This window comes from Myxocyprinus asiaticus, chromosome 44 (assembly GCF_019703515.2).
Source record: "Myxocyprinus asiaticus isolate MX2 ecotype Aquarium Trade chromosome 44, UBuf_Myxa_2, whole genome shotgun sequence".
Classification (NCBI taxonomy): Eukaryota; Metazoa; Chordata; class Actinopteri; order Cypriniformes; family Catostomidae; genus Myxocyprinus; species Myxocyprinus asiaticus.
This window is the reverse complement of record NC_059387.1, coordinates 24574737-24588023: the sequence shown is the minus strand read 5'-3', so window position 1 is coordinate 24588023 and position 13287 is coordinate 24574737. Positions and strand designations below refer to the sequence as shown.

At 35.8% G+C, this 13287-nt stretch overlaps 1 protein-coding gene across 3 annotated transcripts; it reads left to right on the top strand.

Annotated features, from left to right (window-relative positions):
- The first annotated feature begins 709 nt into the window (after positions 1–709).
- LOC127434356 (pyruvate dehydrogenase (acetyl-transferring) kinase isozyme 3, mitochondrial-like) lies at positions 710–13238 on the top strand. 3 transcript variants are annotated; one of them, XM_051687038.1, is made up of 12 exons: positions 710–1084; positions 3113–3147; positions 3480–3621; positions 3716–3787; positions 6980–7164; positions 7254–7343; positions 7457–7534; positions 7706–7782; positions 7957–8058; positions 8147–8254; positions 9429–9542; positions 9657–13238. In XM_051687038.1, exons 3-12 carry the CDS (start codon positions 3512–3514, stop codon positions 9798–9800), a joined length of 1080 nt encoding a protein of 359 aa, XP_051542998.1. In that variant the 5' UTR covers positions 710–1084; positions 3113–3147; positions 3480–3511; the 3' UTR covers positions 9801–13238. The 3 variants fall into 3 exon arrangements, with proteins under 3 accessions (XP_051542998.1, XP_051542997.1, XP_051542999.1); XM_051687037.1 differs by lacking the exon at positions 3113–3147 and having other exon boundaries at positions 712–1084; XM_051687039.1 differs by lacking the exons at positions 710–1084; positions 3113–3147; positions 3480–3621; positions 3716–3787 and adding an exon at positions 3806–4058.
- Positions 13239–13287: the final 49 nt, after the last annotated feature.

Below are 13287 nucleotides of genomic sequence, written 5' to 3'. Positions count from 1 at the left end.
ATTAAAACCATCTGCCTAATATTGTGTGGATCCCTCTTGTGCCACCAAAACAGCGTCAACCCGCATCTCAAAATAGCATTCTGAGATGCTATTCTTCTCACCACAGTTGTACAGAATGGTTATCTGAGTTACCATAGACTGTCAGTCCGAACCAGTCTGGCCATTCTCTGTTGGCCTCTCTCATAAACAAGGCATTTACATCCACAGAACCGCCGCTCACTGGATGTTTTTTTGTTTTGTTTTTGGCACCATTCGGAATAAATTCTAGAGACTGTTGTGCATGAAAATCCCAGGAGAAAAGCAATTACAGAAACACTCAGACCAGCCCATCTGGCTCCAACAATCAGAAAATAAACAAAAAACGTGAGTGGCAGTTCTGTGGAAGGAAATGTCTTGTTGATGAGAGAGGTCAACAGAGAATGGTCAGCCTGGTTTCTAATGACAGTCTACCGTATCTCAGATAACCGCTCTGTACAATTCTGGTGAGAAGAATATCATCTCAAAATGCTTTTCTGAGATGCGGGTTGGCACTGTTTTGGCGACACTAGGGATACCTATACATTAAGCAGGTTGTTTTAAAGTTGTGGCTGATCGGTGTATATGAAACCTTAAACTGAAACCATACGATAGGCGTTGTGATCAGTTAAAGGATTTCACCAATCGCTAAACACTGTCTATTTTTTCCGGGTTGTCGTCAGCCAATCACAACGCTCTCTGTTAAAATCATGGTCGGTTGTGGGTGCGCCGTTGTGTACGTGCTGTTAAGCGCAACATTGTTTCTCCGTGGCCGTGATGGAAAACATATAGCCACTCACTTTTAATGCAATGGCCCAATATATCGATAATTTCAAACGGAGCTGAATGTTCGGATATCAAAGTCTGCCATAGCTGATGGAGGATATCCCATTGCCATGATCCCATTCTAAAGAGATTTTTTCATTTACAGCCTAGCCGCGGTCAATTCCCATTTGTCTCCTCACAATGAGACTGTACGCATTTCTTCTGAAGAACAATTTACCAAAGATAGAATTTTATTCAAGGTTTTCACCATCGCCCCTGTCAATCAAACAGTTTCTGGAATTTGGTAAGTGCACGCGCATCCATCACGAGTGTTGACGGTCACTAACAGCAGCACTTGTTACGTTTCGGTTTGATGCAGCATTAATTATGGCTATGTTTTTCACCTCAGAAAAAAAATAATGTTATAGCACATTATGATTTTTGCTTTAGTTTAGTTTTGGAAATTTGTCACGATTAAAAAAACGTTATTTAAATGTATCATTCACTTGGGGATATAAAGAATCACATTAATACTCATTTTTAAGTCTTAACGTGATTAGCGTATAGCTTGATTATAATTTTATATTTTGATTTGATCCCTATATGCAAAGCATATAATGTTTACGTTCATATATTGCGGAAGTAGAGGAGCCATACATTAGAGTAGACTCATCTTGATGACAGCTATATCCTGTATGTTAGAAAAAGAGAAACTTTGCCAATTTTAGGTCATTCAGACGCAATGTCATAATTTTTTTGTTTTTGCTGACATCATTTACTCATTTGCATCATGTCAAGCAGACTCTCAAAACATTTACAGTTCATCTAATTGAATATGTATTAAGTAATTCACCCTTCATATTCATTCTAAGCACTTTAATAAGAGGGAGAGGCAATTTGCACTGAATTTAGAATGTACTCTTCTATCTGTATATAATGTAGGCTAAATGGGATTATATACACCTCACAGTCAACAGTTAGTCACACTAAATTTTTAAGGCCCACAGTAAATATACTAATGGCACATCAGGGACCGTTGTATAGTGTCATGGTGTTGAGTGTATGACCTTGACTCCGCTGTTGACACATTTTCTGATTAAGACAAGAGGTCCTAGGTCAACTTAATTGTTTGTTCTTTTCTTTTTCTTTTGGCATACTTACAATGACATGAGTCAGAAGGGTTATGTAACAGGGCATGACATCATGATGATATTAGTTACAATCCTAATCAGTTATAAAAACAGGGATAGTTCACCCAAAAATGAAAATTCTCTCATCATTTACTCACCCTCATGCCACCCCAGATGTGTATGATTTTGTTTCTTCTGCTGAACACGAACAAAGATTTTTAGAAGAACAACAAGCTCAAAAAGCACATAAAGGCAGCACAAAAAGTAATCCATGTGACTCCAGTGGCTTAATCCATATCTTCTGAAGCGATATGATACAGTGTGGGTGAGAAATAGATAAGGATTTAAGTCTTTTTTTTTTTTTTTACTTTAAATTTTGCTCCCTGCCCAGTAGGTGGCGATATGCACCAAGAATGCGAATCACCAAAAACAAAAGATAAATGTGAAAGTGGAGATTTATAGTAAAAAAGGACTTAAATATTGATTTGTTTCTCACCCACACCTATAATATCTCTTCAGACGATATGGATTAAACCACTGGAGTCATATACAGTACTGTGCAAAGGTTTTAGGCACTTGTGAAAAATGTTGCATAGTGAGGATGTCTTCAAAAATAATGACATAAATAGTTTTCATTTATCACTTAATGTCATATAAAGTCCAGTAAACATAAAAAAACTAAATCAATATTCGGTGTGACCACCTTTGCCTTTAAAACAGCACCATTTCTCCTAGGTACACCTGGACACAGTTTTTCTTGGTTGTTGGCAGATAGGATGTTCCAAGCTGCTTGGAGAATTTGCAACAGTTTTTCTATCTACTTCGGTTGTCTCAACTGCTTCTGTCTCATTATGTAATCTCAGACTGACACAGTGTTCAGTGGGGGGCTTTGTGGGGGCCATGACATCTGTTGCAGGGCTCCCTGTTCTTCTATTCTAATCTTTTCTGTTTGCAAAAATAATGTTTGGGAGTCTAACATTTATATTTCCTATTGACACACTAAAGCTGAAGATATAAATAACCATCTTAAGACAAATGCTTTTGTGAAACATCTTATGTGCCTAAGACTTTTGCACAGTACTGTACATTGCTTTATTGTTGACTTTATATGCTTTTTCATAGTTTTGGACCCTGTTGATTTGCATTGTATGGACCTACAGAGCTGAAGTATTCTTCTAAAAATATTTGTTTGTTATCTGCAGAAGTAAGAAAGTCACACATCTGGGATGGCATGAGGGTGAGTAAATGATGAGTGAATTTTCATTTTTGGGTGAACGATTCCTTTATCACCCTTTTGATTTTTCCACCGCAAACATTGGTACTCAGTTAAGGCCAACTCACATCAAGAGTGAATATTTGCTTTAAATTTGTTATTTAAAAAAATAAATAACAAATTTGGTTTCGTTCATCCGATAATGAGTAGTTCAGCTCATTGTTGCCGGATTAGTTTTCAGGTATGGATGATAATGAGGCATTTTTCATCGCTTTGACATTTGTAATCAACCCCACTCCCACTCCCACTGTCCATATCTTGTTCTCAACTGCATATTCTGGTTGCTGGTATTGTAGGTAGGGATAATGCATGTGAGAAGACGTCTTACATGTTCCTGCGTAAGGAGCTGCCGGTGCGTCTGGCAAATACCATGAGAGAGGTGAATCTACTGCCTGATAAACTGCTCAGTCAACCATCAGTCAAACTGGTGCAGAAATGGTGAGTATAGTTGAAATTAAAATAGAGCATGTCAGATATACACAATATTGAAGCCTGTACAGATGCATACAGTATGTGCCATATCTCTCCGCAGGTACATGCAAAGTTTCTTTGATCTACTAGAGTTTGAAAACAGGAAGCCAGAAGATTCGCATGCCCTCAATGAGTGAGTTCTATTTCAACTATTTAGAATTGTATTTTTATCCATTTGTAATATTTATTGCTTTTTATGATGTGTACTAGGCAGTGCTTTTTCTGTGCAGTGGATGGCTCTGTTTTATTGTGGGCTTTTGCAGGGCATGTTATTGTATTTTCATGCTAGGTGAATTCAGGCCAGAGTTGAAAACAGTGGAATCAGATAGTAATGCTGAGAGCAGTCCTGACATTGGAAAAGGGAAAAAAAAAAGAAGCATGTTGGGTCAGCAAAAACAGAAAAAGTATCTTAATCTTATGCAATTTTGTAAACAAAAATACTACAGAATACTACACCATGAGTGATTTAACTGAATGCAAAAAGTATTTTGGCTTACATGCCGGTTGCACTGACTGTTTTTCGTGACTGCCTTGGGTTGATAGATATTATGTAATGATTTACCAAGCAGTAGTTAGACACCATCAAAATGTGGAATTGTTTACCCAAAAAATGAAAATCTGTCATTATTTATTCACCCTCATGTTGTTCCATACTCATTTGACTGGCTTCTGTGGAACACAAAAGGATTTATTTTTTAAAGACTGTTGCAATCCGTGATTTTCATACAATAGCAGTTAGTGACTCACTTTTAAGCTTTAGAAAGTTCCCAAATGCATCATAATAGTCCATGCAACTCGAGCGTGATATTACTTTGTATGATGAACAGACTGAAATGTAAGTAGTTATTTACTTAAATCACTAATCAACCTATGTATAGAGCCCAAATCAAATATAGCAACAAGTAAATAAGATTTAGCCCTTAAATCCATAGGTGTTTTGCCCAACATTATTCCATACCTTGGGTCTTTAGCAACCCGGCATGTATATCTTTTATAAATAGATCTACAAAATGCAAGATAATTAGATACAGTAATAAGTAAGGTATAATGTGCAGTCAGCAGGTTGTTATCGCCAAATAACCTTTATAGGGAGATCAGGAAAATGACGCCAAGCAGAGGGGTCTTGTATCACCATAAAGGGGTTGCTTTGGCGATAACAACTGACTGACTGTACATTATCCCACTTATTACACGGCTACAAACCAAAAAAATAAATACATGGACATAAAATATTGATTTGAATTGAAATGATGTAATAATGTGACGAAGGAAATTGCTCAACAGCTAAAATTATGTAATAATGTGACAAGAAAAAAAACTGCTGAACAGCTGAAATCCACCTCCAGTTTGCATCGAAGTTCTTTTGGTGTTATTTTTGTGAAAATAACCTTCTGACTGCCCATTATCCAGCCTATTACAAGACTACTTGCCAAATAAACAAATAAAAGGACATGAAACATAAATTTGCATTGAAGTGATGTAATTATGTGAGAATAAATAAATCACTGAACAGTTCTTCTGGTGTTTATTTTGTAATGAATGAACGTCTGACTGCTCATTTTGCATCTTATTACAAGACTACTTGCCAAATAAATAAATAAATGCATATGAAACATTGATTGGAGTTGAAATTATTTTATTAGCTTACTTGTAGAGATCGCATAGTGATCCGAGAAGCAGGAGAGATTGCTCGCAATACCCAGAGAAGCGTCTTAAAGGCCTCAATGTACTTCCTTGGAAATCGAAGAACAAAAGTGTGTGACGTAATTTAGAACAAAATCTGGCCAAAAAGAAGGTGTTTTTGGCATTCGTTTCAGTGGTTCGTAACAGCTCGCTGGGGCAAACTTTTAGGAAAAATTCTTATCTGCTGCTAAACACCTTCTTACTGCCATTGGTCCATGTCATCGGTAGGTGTGACCTGGAGCTCCAAGTACCTTGAGGCCGAAAGCTAATTTTGTTTACATTGTTCAGTGTGTCAATATCAGTCAACATGAACACATCGATGTGCAGAGTTATTAGCGAGCTGGTGCAAATGTACCTACATCTGTATGATCGCATAAAGTCATTGATAACACATTTTTAAGATTTTACATGTAACGTCCTCATATTTAAATGTACTTCTAAATGCCTCCCACATCGGTGTGGCAGGTGTCTGAATGTTCGGAAACAGTATATCTTTGCTTGGCTGTTTAGAACTTCTTTTTACCCCTGAACGAAGAATGAAGAAGAACATCTACGGAAGTATATTGAGGCCTTAATACGTGGTGGTGCGGTTGTTACAGAGAAATGTCAGACTGCTAGATGGTGCCATTCAGAAACGAGTAGTCCAGAAAGCCGTGTTCTAATAGAATAGAATATATTGTGATATATTGTGATTTTTATTTTTAATTTTCATTTATCAAAAACATGATTCATTACTTCCATACTGAAATTTCATGAGACGCAACTGGCTGTCAAACACATATTGAGCTACACATGACACATAAACTACACATATTTATTTTCTCAGGCACTTTTTAAGATGAAAATAAACGCACAACTAATATAATTTCAGTAGTACACCCAAATGACAATAGTCAAATCATACTGTTCATGTGTGTACTTGCTATAGTTTACTTCCACATTGCTTCTTCATCAAATAGCAGTGTCAAATGAAAATCAAGTCAATCACTAAAACAACTGCTCCATCTTGAGTAAAATATAGCTTGTATAAGATGTATGTGTAGACACATATGAGATACTGATTATTTACCATTGTTGCACAGAAAATCAATGTGATATAGTAGTCATTTGTATGTCTTGTAATAAACAAAGAAATACTGTATTTATCCTGTGGTAGTAAACTTACATAGATATGAAATAATCATAAAAGTATGATTTATGGAAGTGCAAAAAAAAACGACACTATTACATACAGCATTTCTGGATTTTAATGACCATATACACTTTTGTTAATTGAGCAGTTATAAAAAAAATATATTTTTGCAATTTTGTCTTTTTTTGTGTGTTACAATGTTTAGAAGAGAAAGGTTCATGATTATTAAAGAGGTGTGGGCATAGCTCCAAAAAATGGATGAGGTACACTAAAGACCAGAGGTATGCATTAAAGGGTTACACCTCATACAAAGTGATTGTATGCCTTCAGTGCTTTTTAAAACTTTAAAGTGAGTCACTATCAACTGCTATTGTAGGGAAATTGGCAATCACAATAGGAGATGAAGAAGTCATGTGGATTTGGAATGATATTGGATGAGTAAATAATGACAGGATTTTCAATTTTGGGTGAACTTTCCTTTCAACTATTTATCAACTTAATTTTTTGTAGCTTCCTGGAGACTCTTATTGACATCAGAAATAGACACAATGATGTGGTCCCGACCATGGCCCAGGGAGTGATCGAGTATAAGGAGAAGTTTGGTTTCGACCCATTTGTCAGCTCCAACATCCAGTACTTTTTGGACCGCTTCTACACCAATCGAATCTCCTTTCGCATGCTCATCAACCAGCACAGTACGTCAGAGAGAAAAACACCACATATTGGACCACAGCCAATATTAAGTGTTTATTTTCTACTGTAATCACTTTTCTCTTCATTACAGCTCTCCTCTTTGGCAATGACATCAACCCAGCCCATCCCAAACACATTGGCAGTATTGATCCCAACTGCGGTGTGGCTGAGGTGGTGACCGGTAAGTTCACTGTTGCCCTCCTTTACAGAGTTTTCTGTCCTATAGGGAAACTATCCTTATCTTTTATTTGGATTTTGTGTTCCTCTGATTTTGCAACTTGGTCTTGTTTTCAGATGCATATGAGACCGCCAAGATGGTGTGTGAGCAATATTATCTAGCTGCCCCAGAGCTGAAGATAGAAGAATTCAATGGTACATGTTCTCAACTAGCCTTATTGTGCATGTTGGTTAATGCGTTTGTTTGTAGGTTTAGTTTCAGGCTCACAGAACTGAATATGCATTGTTTTAGGATTAGTTCATGTTCTTTTTATAATTTATAGACCACAAACTCAAATAGAATGCCAATATTTTACACTTGTATAGCCAAGGCTCCTGAAAAACCCATCCAGGCTGTTTATGTGCCCTCCCATCTGTTCCATATGCTGTTTGAATTGTTCAAGGTAAGTCTCAAAAACTTTAACATACACAATTGAATTAAATACTTTCAAGTACTTTAGTATGAGGTCATTCTCAATGTGTATCTCACATGCAGTTCAAGCTTTAGTGGTGCATATCTGTGTTCTTTTCTCAAAGCCCTGACGTGTTAATGTAAAAAGTTGTGTTTATATTTTTAGAACGCAATGCGGGCCACAGTTGAGCTTCACGAGGGCAGTAACGAGGGTCTTCCCCCTATAAAAGCAAAAGTGACCCTGGGGAAGGAAGATCTGTCTGTGAAGGTCTCTTTTTTTTTGCAGATCAGTTTTCTTTGCAAACATATACACATGGCATGCTTTGACCCTAATCTTCTTGAGTGTTTTTATCTAGATCAGTGACAGGGGAGGGGGTGTGGCTTTACGAAAGATTGACAGGCTGTTCAACTACACCTACTCTACTGCACCAACTCCCAGTTTGGACTCTAAACGAGTGCCATTGGTAAAGAAAAGTGACAAATGTATTCTTAGAGCAAAAAAAAGGAAAAGTTCACCCAGAAATGAAAAATTCTGTCAGCATTTACTCTCCTTATGTCATTCCAAACCCGTATTACTGACTTTCTTCTGTGGAACACAAACGGAGATGTTTAGCAGAATGTTGACGTAACTCTTTTCCATACAACGAAAGCATACAGTTCACATGCTGTCAAGCTCCAAAAAGGACAAAAAGCACCATAAAAATGACTCATGCACTACATTCCAAATCTTCAGATGCCATACAATAGCTTTGTGTGAGGAAAACAACACTAAAGGAAACTAATATCCCAGAATCAATACACGTTAAGCTAAATCGAATGCATTTGTGGCTTAACTTTGATTACTGCAAAAATACATTTTGTCTCATCTCTCAGTGAGGCACTAACAATGGAAGTGAATGGGGCCAATTTTTGGAGGGTTTAAAGGCAGAAATGTGAAGCTTATAATTTTATAAAAACACTTACATTATTACTTCTATTAAATCTTGTGTATTATTTGAGCTGTAAATTTGTTTAAATTGTTGTTTTGGCAACAAAGGCGCCAAATTTGGATATAACTTTACACAGAAAAGTTTAGTAAGCGATTTTATTACACTAAAATCATGTAAATATGCATTTTGTTTACATCTTGTGGCTATACTTTTGAAAAAGTGAGTATTTTAACATTTACGCATTGGCCCCATTCTCTTCCATTTGTAAGTGCCTCACTTTAACCCAGATTTGTGCTTTTGTTTTTAAATAAAATTTTTGAGGAAATCAATTATGCCACAGATGCTGTCGATTGAGCTTAATTTGTATTGGAATATTTCTTTAAGTCATTATTCACTGATAATATTCAGCTCTGCCATAGCTCTCAAAGTCAAATTTTTTTTGTAAAGGATTCTTTTATTGTGCTTTTTTTTTTGACCTCTTTGGAGCTTGAAACTGTATGTTTTCATTGCATGGAAAAGAGCAAAGTCAACTTTCTGCTAATCTTCTGCTTTTGTGTTCCACTGATTAAAGAAAGTCATACATGTTTGGAATAACACGAGGGTGAGTAAATGATGACAATTTTTATTTTTGGCTTAACTAATCGTTTAACTTATCCTACAACTTTAAATGTAGCATTGTTTTTTGTAACCTAATCTCTATGTACTATAGGCTGGTTTTGGGCATGGCTTGCCGATTTCCAGATTATATGCACGCTACTTTCAAGGGGACCTGAAACTGTACTCAATGGAAGGGGTGGGAACAGATGCTGTTATCTATCTGAAGGTAAGAGCAGCTCTGATTTTTGCACTTCAGCAGAAGCTGCCTTTATTGTAATGCTTTCCTTGTTTCAATAATGGGTTTCCAATGACATCCACCACTGCCATCTTTTCTGCTCAGGCTCTCTCCAGTGAATCATTTGAGCGTCTGCCCGTCTTTAACAAATCTGCGTGGCGGCACTATCAAGGCGGCCCAGGAGCGGATGACTGGAGCAACCCCAGCAAAGAGCCCAGAGATGCCTCCAAATACAAGGCCAAAAGATAACTGCACTTCATCCAAATGTCCAACTGCACCCATTTACAGACCTTCTACGTTTTAGTCTAGCTTCTGTTGCCATGGCAACATCACATCAATGCTGAGTGTTCTGTACTTTTTAGCATTACCAGAGCAGATGATGTAAGTGTCATTTAGTCTCTGTTCCTTCTTTGTGCAGCTACAGATGTGAGATACAGAGCCTCCTTTTAGCGTCTTCCAGAGCAGTCTAGTGAAAAGGGTGAAACTTTTGTGCCCAGAGGGTCAAATACTTTGGTTCTCATTTAATTGTGCCACACAGTAGAGCCCCTGTTGGAGTTCCTGCTGCAGTCAGAGAAGGAAGCCTGGAGTCTGAGATCAGAATGAAGAGCATTTCTTTTACTGCCATTCAGAGATTCGCAGGCTATAGAGCACTGCAAATGGCCTAATGTAGAACCATTTTGAAAAGAAAAGACTCAGGAGAAATGAAAATATTTTAGTTAGAAAGTGGATGAATCTCACAGAACCTGTCAAGATTATTTACAGGTCATATTTCTCCCCAAAATCAAAAAGAAAAAGTATATTTTGAATATAACGTAAAGAATATAAAGAAATTATATTCTTATATTTTGTATAATGAAAATTAAGCCTATTTTATGACCATTGCAATTTTTTTTCATTGTGACTTTATTTTAATGACAGTTAAGTACTGTAAGTACTATGATTATTGCAATGCAGAAAAAAATATAAAATTATATTATTTATATTTAAATATATAAAAAATATATTATAAAAGAGCCATATAAAAAATGGCAAATATATTATACAATTAATGGCAGTATTTGTTTTTAATGCTGAAATTAATTATAATTTTATTTTTGAATCATTTTTCTGGACAGGATCATGAAAAAGACATTTTTATTTATTATTATTTTTTTTCGTATTCATAGTAATTAGAATTTAGAAGGAAAATGTGCTTGATTTTCATTAAAATAATGTCACAATGTAAGAAATCTTAATAGTCCTAAAGCTAGGCTTTGTTTTATTTGTATTTTTACGTGAAATATGACCTGGACATTCATTCCATAAAATAAAGGTTCACAAAATAAACGTAGCAAAATTGAGTGAATATGCATAACTGATGTTTCTAAACATGGAGGAATGCACTTTTTTTTAAACAAAAACTAAATGTTTTCTATTATTAATGTATTTATTTTATTTATTTAACCCAAACTTATTTTGACTTCTCTCCCAAGTTGTGCATTTGTGTAGGGGTGTACTGATATCAATTCTGCTATGTTAGCAACTCAGTTGGGCTGCAGTCACTTTTAAGGGCAAGTAGCAGAGTATTTACAGGACTACATCTCCTACAATTAACTTAGACAGTAGGTCAGCAATACAGAGCTTCCTGTTAATGTAAATGAATGGACACAATGATAAAACTGTTAAAGAACAATGCATACAGCACAACAGCTTATCATAGCATAACTAACTTTTTGTCTTAAAGCTGAAGTATGTAACTTTTTCGGTGTTAAAATACTTCCTCCTATCCCAGCTTAATATGAAAAGATAACTATAAGTATGCCATTTATAGGTAATTTTCTTAAAATCTGTAAATACTGTGTCAATGTGGCGTATGAAAATTCCTCTGTTTTGAGCCACCTGTCTCAGTAGAGACAATAACACTGACTCGACCAAGGGCGTGAGTTGTTGGCAGGACTATCTGTTTTGTTTTTTTTATCAATGGAAGATGGGGGGCGTATTCAAAAAGCTGTTTTGAAAACAATGTTTATTTTTGCAATCATGTTTGGCGGCGCTAGTGGCACAGTAATTACATACTTCAGCTTTAAAAAAACCATGTACTGCTTTTAAAACATTTTGGCCCCTGTATGGTGACATTAGATGGATAATATTTGAAAGAAAGTTGCTTGCAGACATTGTTGAAACAGAATGTAACATTGTTTAGATGTGCAGAGTTCCAGCCAATTGTTGTAATGTTACAGCAACATGTGTTTGAGAAAAAAAAATCATAGAAGTAATTTCATTTAATGACGTCACTGTCTGCAATCAGTGTTATTAACTGTGAAGGATAGAGGCAGACATAAATGGACTGGATTCTCATGAGCTTTATACTGATTTAGGAGTGTTTGGGGGCAATTATGCATTGAAGAGTATTTTGGATGAAATACATTGCATTGTTTCCAATGCTTACAAGCTTAATTTGGCCCTGCATGTGGCCCACTGTGTTACAAGCACTGTGTCCAAGCAGTACATCACAAAAATACCCTATCATTCATCAATTAATGATTCTTTTGAATGCACAAGTATATTTTAGGTGAACCTGAATAATATTGCTCTAGTTAGGTAACTTCTGCCTCTTGTTTGAGTTTATGCTTTTACAAATGTGTAAAAGATTGACATTTGTTTATGCTTCACTTTGTGTATCTTTACAGCAACACTCCTTGGTTAATCTCTCAAAACCAGTCAAGAACATGTCTAGGTCATATTTCACACCAAAATGAAGAGACAGATATGGGAAGTTATGTTTTGTCTAAAGAAAAGCCTATTTAGGGACATGAAGGTGTTTTTTTCCCCATTATGACATTTTCATAATAATGGCTTCACAAATAGGATTCATAGAATTTAGGGTGAAATATGACCTGGACATTTCTTCCTTAGGAAAAATAAAAAATAAAACTTTAAAAAGCATCTACAATTGTCTTAATGCTGGTTTGTGGTCTTTGGAGGTCTTTTTCAGACTTCAAGGAAACTTTTTTTTGGTGATGATCATAATATAGTACCTTACTTTTTGTCATACTCTTATTAAAGTATAGATTTCAGTATTCATTTTAAAGGATTTGTAGAATGGTTTTAATTTTGTTTATTTAATCAATGAAGAAAGCACTTTGATGCCTTGAACTCCTTATGTGTTCTGAAGAGCAGACTGAAGTATGCAAGCATATATTCTTGTAAAACCAAGCTTTAGTCTTTGTCACAATCTCAAATATAGTTGATTTTGCCAGTATACTCTTGTTTGTGCATGCATGTAGTCTGTTAATGTAAAAAACACATTGGGAAAATCTGTTTACCTTCACAGAGATTACTGTCCTATTCAAGTGAACTATATTTTAGTGGTTCATAAATTTTCAGGTGGAACAGACATTCTGTGGAACAGACATTTTTTTCACACACACGTGTGTGTGTGTGTGTGTGTGTGTGTGTGTGTTTTCGTGATACTTTTGTTTTTGGAAGTTTTTTGTTCTTGATGAGTAAAACGCCACTGCTTGTAGATAAATGCCGCTTAAAACAATGTTTTAACCAAGTGTTAGATTATTTTGTGTGACGCTGAAATAGTTTGGAACCTGACGTTCTATACACACATAAATCATTTATTGCAATGAAGATTTTGATCTGTTAACATTCCTTCTGAAGTACCTATTAAAAAATGAACAATAAAGACATCTTCCAATACTACCATCCATTTGTGTTATTTAAAGTAACTCATAACATTTAAAGGGAT